At 40.2% G+C, this 7,309-nt stretch overlaps 1 protein-coding gene across 1 annotated transcript in view; it reads right to left on the bottom strand.

Annotated features, from left to right (window-relative positions):
* Positions 1-1,563: 1,563 nt before the first annotated feature.
* The window catches only part of LOC132835270 (uncharacterized protein C6orf163 homolog), a 29,291-nt gene continuing 23,545 nt past the window's right edge, over positions 1,564-7,309 (bottom strand). The window contains exons 4-5 of the mRNA XM_060854682.1: positions 6,831-7,033; positions 1,564-2,005 (exon numbers count right to left, since the gene is read on the bottom strand). Of these exons, the coding sequence (XP_060710665.1) occupies positions 1,564-2,005; positions 6,831-7,033 (645 nt within the window). The remainder of the gene's footprint in view (positions 2,006-6,830; positions 7,034-7,309) is intronic.

Genomic DNA, 7,309 nt, shown 5'->3' with positions numbered 1-7,309 from the left:
CTCTATGACTCTATGACCCCAATGCCTCTGAAATTTTGTCAGTGATCTCCTCCAGAACCATGGGGTGTAATTCATCTGGTCTGGCTGATTTACCCATCTTCAGACCTTTCATCTTTCACAGCACCTCTTTAGTGATGGCCAGTACACTCGCGTCTGCCCCCTGACTCTCTTAAAGTACTGGTATGCAGCTACAACATAACTCTTATCCAGTAAGTATATGGGAACTGGATTACAATTAGCAAATTCAATCACAAATTCAGGGTAGTTCAATAATTATGTCATGTGTGCATATGAGTTTCTTCCTTCTGAATCAACTGCCTCTTCACCAATCAGTGTCATCAATCATATATTTAGATTATGATTAGATTACAGTGTGGAAACAGGCCCTTCAGCCCAACAAGTCCACACCAACCCGCTGAAGTGCACCCACCCAGACCCATTCCCCTACGTTTACCCCTGCACCTAACACTACGGGCAATTTAGCATGGCCAATTCACCTAACCCGCACATTTTTGGATTGTGGGAGGAAACCGGAGCACCCGGAGGAAACCCACACAGACACGGGGAGAATGTGCAAACTCCACACAGACAGTCGCCTGAGGCGGGAGTTGAACCCTGGTCTCTGGCGCTGTGAGGCAGCAGTGCTAACCACTGTGCCACTGTGCTGCCCAAAACTGTGCCACTGTGCTGCCCCCACTGTGCCACTGTGATTATAAATGAGTTTCCGTATTTTAAAATATCTTCAATGGTATTTGAGTATCTCTGGCAAAGTCGGCCTCTGTTGCCCATCTCCAATTGCTCTTGAACTTAATGGTTTTCTCAGGAATTTCAGGGGGTGGCTAAGAGTCAGTTACATTGGTGTAGGTCTGAAGTCATACGTAGGCTAGACAAGGTAAGGATAGCAGATCACATCTCGAAAAGACATTAGTTAGTGAGATTGGTTGTTGTTTACAGCTTCATGACACCATTATTAAAAGTAGCTTTCAATTCTAGGTCTTATCAATTTGATTTAAACCCTGCTGCATACTATGATGGGATTAATTTCCTATTTTCAGGAGATTAGCCTGGCAGCTGGTTTACCAGTTCAGTGAGATCGCCACAACAGCACCATGTCCCCTCAAGTAATTTTAAACTAGTTCAGGTTTTGAAAGGTTGGTGATGTTCAGATGCCTTTCTTGTACCAGATCTGAGGATATTGGTGCATCTATTCTACTATTTAGTACAATCAGAGGAACCTTGATTATCCAGCATTTGATTATCTGAATATCGGATTATCTGGCAAGTTCGCAAGGTCCCAATGCTTGGCTAAACCATATTATCCAGCATTCGATTATCCAGAATTCAATTAACCGAATGAAATATTCCCTGCCCATGTCTTGCAGATAATTGAGGTTCCTCAGTAATGATTTTATGTTTTATGATTGATAATATTTTTGTGGTTGTAGTGATGCAGTGCATTACTAAGTACAACTGCAGGGCACCGACAAGTTTAGTATAAGTTATAATTACTGTATGATTTTGTTTCAATAAAAGTGGAAACACTCCCCGTTTTTTTGTAATTCTTTATTCCACTTGGGGACGTTTTTGAACTTTTTGGGGTTTGCAAGTCGTAAGGGAATCTCTGCACATTTGTCGAGTTGGAAGCAAGAAGTCCGCCTGTCCAGGGGCTAAATCTGGGTAGGTAACATTAATGTAGTCCTGAAAAGCTGCCCTTGTGTTTCGTAGCTCTGTCTCTAGCTCCAATTCCAAGATAGTCATGGTTTCCACCTTATCATAAACCTCTTTGAGGTCAACCTCTTTCTCACATAACAATTTTTTCAACATATCTATTTCAGACTGATGTCTACTTTGGAGGATAAGGATGGGTTCCACAGCTTTTGCCTTTTCTTCATCACGGGCTTTAGCAACTGCAGCCATTATCTTCTCTTCATATTCTGCTTTTTGGATCTCCAAAGTTTCTTGTAGAGCGGATTGACTTTGTGTTTCGGCATCAGCTTTTAACTTTCTGATTAAAAATTTTAAAAAAGTAGTATCAGTACCTACCAGTGAAAATTAACATATTTGAAACTGTAATATAATTATGCGGTCTGGGTCGAGTGCTGAGTTCTGCATGTGAGACCAGTCCAAATAATTGTCTCATCACTTTGTTGATCATTTGAGATCCACATGAATAACCTCTGGGGACTCATAATCAAATTATGTTATTTAGGACTGTAAATCCACATAGATAACTGCTCACAATTCAGCACAATCATTCAGCTTTACTCAGTGGAGTGACCAAGATGAATTTAGAAGTGAGGAAGCAAAATCGGACTGTTATTGTGAGTTTCAGGTTTATTATTTGTACAAACTCCAGCATTCTTCTGCTGCTGGGTATACTTGACGCCAAGCTTGGGGGGACAAACATTTGTGGGTTTGGGAACCTCTGGTCGAATGAGCAGAAACTGTAACCCTGTAACCATGTCGTTTTAAAAATTTAATAATGAGCTTTACTGCTATTACAAAATATAAGTTTCTCAACTCACTTCATTCAAATATCAAATAGAATTTTCAAATGAAGGGAATGAAAAAAGGTATTGCTGAAAAAAGGCACATTCTGTTGAAGCTTTTTATTTTGCACTCTTCAGGACATTTTGAAAGAATATAAATTCAAGAGGAAACCAAAAATTTCTACTGTGTGTGAACAGAGTGCTGATTGGTTGGGAGGTGGACTCTGATTTGTATTTCCATGGAGATTACACCCGTTAATGCTGTGAGTTAACTGTCAGGCTTTGTTAAATTTTAAACCAGGTGGGTTGACTCTCATTAGTCAGGGCATTGCACTGAGAAATGAAGCTGAGAATGGCTGTCACCTATTTTGTTGACTTGAAGTGTGTGTGTACATGTTCTTTGTGTCTGCAAAGTACATGGCTCCATACAATATTGTATGTAGCTTCAAGTATATGCAAGTGTGCCATGCTACAAGGTGGTCTGACAATCCTAAATTGGCTGTCAGTGATTATAATGCCTCACCCGTTCAGGATTATCCTGCAGATGTTGTCCAATTGCAGAATCATACCTAATGACACTGTGCTGTGAAGTTTGCAAACGCTGGCTGTTTGGTTATGTTAAGTATCCAGCTTGTTGCAAACAGCTAAAGGGGCATGCTCTTTCTTATGATCTACTCGTGTTTGGGATGTCCTATTTATTGTAGCAATGTGAAACAACTTCCACCACCTGTTGCTCAATCGTTTTGACACCTTACTATTCCAGGGTAATCTGAGATAGACTGGGCACTTTTCAAGTCTAAAAATGACCTCTTTAGGGCCTTGCATGAGTTTGCACAACATACAGTGAAAAATTATTTGATCAACATAGCTATTATTCAGCAGGATGGCTTTGATGTCCCTATTTCCATTTGAGTTGCACAATGAACAAAGGCTTGGACCCTATTTATGAGGTTTCCAATAAAGTCAATTTTGTAACCTATGGAACAGTAGGGATCCCCACCTATAGACTGACCAGTGAAGGTAGGTTTGTGCCAGGCAGTAATAGAGAAATCCTTGATCAATGTTTCAACTAGGATATTGAGGCAAGGGCGTTTATTTACCTGCTCCATTTCAAATGTGAATTTGAGTGCAGGATGGAGCATATGAAGACATGTAAAGACATTTGTATGTGCAGTTGCAAGTTTAAATGTAGCAAGTACATCATCTACATATTGGAAATATGTGAGTGGTAGAAGATTAAGTGCACTTCAATCAAATAAATAGTTGTCATTGAACCCAACGAAGACTAGCAGGAATCCCATGGCACCATCATCTACTTGGGCGTAGATATTATCAGTGAAACTGAATTCAATGATATGAGTTGTTGAGTTCCTATTTCAAGAAGAACTGATTCACACAGTGGTGGTGGATCTAGATCACCATGACATACTGTTGCAGTACAGACATCTATGACTTCCTGGAGTCATAAACTGATGATTAGCCAGCAATGGCAAATGAGTAAATGGACCCCATGTAGCAATTGTCAAGCAAATCGTGTATAGTCTTTGCAAATGTGAAGGAATCCTTTGCCATATAAGTGGATAACCTGCTCAAAACCGGCTGTTTTTACCCAAGTATTTGGCCAATTCATGTTGCGCAGAACCAGTCATAGATAACATTGGGTGAAACTGATATCACTTTTGTGTGCCTTGGGGTATCCCATACATACACAGCCTCAACACTGCCAGACATCCAATCTGCATGTGAAAACTGGACAAGTCATTCAGAACACAACAACATGCGCATTATAGATCAGCTAGGTTAGCCTTCAGGATTTACTGTATTCACTGTTTTCAGCAAATATCTCTTTCAGTTTGATGTGGAATGAAGGCACACCAAAGTTGAGACCATGCTTACAAATAAACCTCTCAATTTCACACAGTACATGATGAGAGAGATTTATGTCATTTTAGTGGCATTGTTAATTATGTTGCCAAACGGTTCCTCATAGGTGAGTTTGTAATGCAAGTACATTTTAAACCATTACTGTTTATGGTAGAGTTATCTATTGAAGCAATGCAGTGGCATAGTTACATCCAATCGAAAAGCAAAAGAAATGTGTGCATTTCAGACCAAGTGCAGTGCAGCGCACAAGGTAAGCAAGTAACCTGTTGCCAATCTCTTCAGTCTCATCTCAGAAATGTCCATTTAGTTGTGAGACTGTGTCTCACTTTTGGAAATATAGGTTGGAAATATAACCTTGTTCAAGATATTCAATAAAAAGTGAAAACTATATGGTATTATGAAAAGCCAAGGGGCTTCTCATGTTTACATTCATGCCAGGTCCACAAACAGGAGCAGGGACAGAAAAAAACAAGCCATTCAGTTCAAGCAGTCTGGGCTGGTGCTTGTGCTGCGCATGAGACTCCTCTCAATCCCACCTCACCTATCTTATTCATGCATTCTTCTAACCTTCTGTCTCTTGCGTATTTATCTAGCTTCTCCCTAAATACAGCCATATTTCCCTCTTTAAACATTCCATCATAACTATGCTCTAGAGGAAAAGATTTGTCCTGAATCTCCAAATACATTACTCCTATATTTGAGAGTCCTGGAAACATCTTCAGCTCCTCTACCTAATCACAATCCTTCTGAAAGTTCATCATCTGTCAATCGCCCTTCAGCCTTCTCTATCTTAGACAGAAAAAAACCCGCTGTTGAATATTTCCTGATAGATATGATCTCTCTGTATATTTCTTGTGAACTTTTATAAATTTAAATGTACATAGTTTTCAACACATTACATATGAAATTACTTTACATTTATAATACATCTAGATCAATAGCTCACAAATTGGGATCTGTTGGTATTTGCCAGAATGTGCAGACTCCTGTTGCAAGTTTCATCTGAAGTATTCTGACATTTGCAATTAGAGACAATTTCAATGGCACTCAATGAAATTTTATTGAGACCAGAAGGAGGGACAGAAATCACAGATCCCGACGCTCCAGTGGGTATAGGCCCTTGGTCCTGGTCCTGGCCCTGACTTGTACGCAGCAGCTTTGCTTCCTTAACCACAGACAGTGGAAATGTGCCTCAAACCCAGGGCTCCCTGCCCACATGCACCAGCTCCACTCTGGATACATGCTAAACTTTGTAGCACCCCCCCACCAAACCTAAGTACAGTTGACCCCCTCAATCCTATCTTGGTTAATGGGCCCTTATGTAACCTCTGGTCCTGAGCCATAATTAACACACAGAAGCCTAGAAAATAGAAGCAGGAGTCGGCCATTCAGTCCTTCGAGTCTGTCCTGCTAATCAAAATGATTGTGGCTGATCATCCAGCTCAATACCCTGTTATTATTTTCTCTCAGTACACTTTGGTCCCTTTTACTCTTGAAAACATTCAACATTTTGGCCTCAGCTGCTTTCTGTAGTAGAGAATTCCACAGGCTCACCACTCTCTAGGTGAAGAAATTTCTCCTCATCTCAGTCCAAAATGAACTACCCCATATCCTTCATGGTGACCCTCGGTTCTGGACTCCCAAGTTATGGGGAACATGCATTTATTTGGTCATTAGGTGAATTGGCCATGCTAAATTGCCCCTAGTGTTAGATGCATTAGTCAGAGGGAAATGGGTCTGGGTGGGTTACTCTTCGGAGGGTCGGTGTGGACTGGTTGGGCTGAAGGGCCTGTTCACACTGTAGGGAATCTAATCTAAAACTCCTGCTAGAATTGTACAGGTTTTGTGAGAAAGCAAATAATAACTTTCCCCACCAACCACCATCAAAAGACATTAGGTAAACATTCCAGTGGGACAAAGAAAATATGGCAATGTATCAATAATGGTGTTGCATACCTGGACCACTATATGTCTTGTTCCACAGGACTGATTATTGTTCTTTATTAATTCTTGTCATTGGCAAGACCAGCATTCATTGCCCATCTCTATTTTTCCCTGAACTGTGTGGTTAAATGGGTTTTTATAACAATCAGTGCTAATTTCACAGCCATCAGTGTTCTGATAAGTTTTCAATACCAGATTTACTATTTGAACTTGACATCCACCAGTTGCTGAGCTGCAATTAACGAGGATTTCCCAAGAGATTAGAATGTGCTTCTACATTTCTAGTTTACAACTACATCACTGTCTCTCTCAACATGAATGAAGGCTACCAGAATGATTCCTAACACAGTGGACCATACTTACCAAGATTTTACCAGTAAGGAAATGGTGCATCACTTCACAATCATGGGAAATACAGGGTCTTGTCAGTAGAGTCAGCTGACAAATGCTGAAAAGATATCTGCAGCTATTATTGCATAGATCTGACACATATAGTGAGATCCAAGAACTTACATTACCACTTGATCAAGAGCCTGGGATGCGAGTTGCTTTTCTTTTTCTGTGGCAGCAGCTATAGCCTTTTCTTTTTCAATTTCATTCTTGTGAAGCATCTGCTGGATTTCGTGCGCTAAGCGTTGTTTTCCAATTTCATGTTCCTTCATCACCATCTGCTCTTGTTGCCATTGCATCTTAACCTCTGTTTTTCGTATTGCTCTCTATTAAACCAGAGTGATTGTCAAACAACATTGTAAAGAGATTAAGTTCTCCATAGCTCGGAAATCATGTGTCAAACTGAAAATTGTTTTAAAAAACTTATGTTACATCATGGTTTGAAAGAAACTTCCTGTCATTAGATCTTATAGGCCTCAGAGATATGTCTGTTGTGATATATTTTCATCTGGTAGGCTTTGTTTACTTAACTTCCAATATTATGTAACTTTAAACTTTAGTGTAAGTCAGCCCAGCAAAGAACAATACTGGTTACGATTCCA

Source organism: Hemiscyllium ocellatum, chromosome 3, assembly GCF_020745735.1.
Source record: "Hemiscyllium ocellatum isolate sHemOce1 chromosome 3, sHemOce1.pat.X.cur, whole genome shotgun sequence".
NCBI classification, from domain to species: domain Eukaryota; kingdom Metazoa; phylum Chordata; class Chondrichthyes; order Orectolobiformes; family Hemiscylliidae; genus Hemiscyllium; species Hemiscyllium ocellatum.
This window is presented reverse-complemented; position numbering and strand designations above follow the sequence as displayed.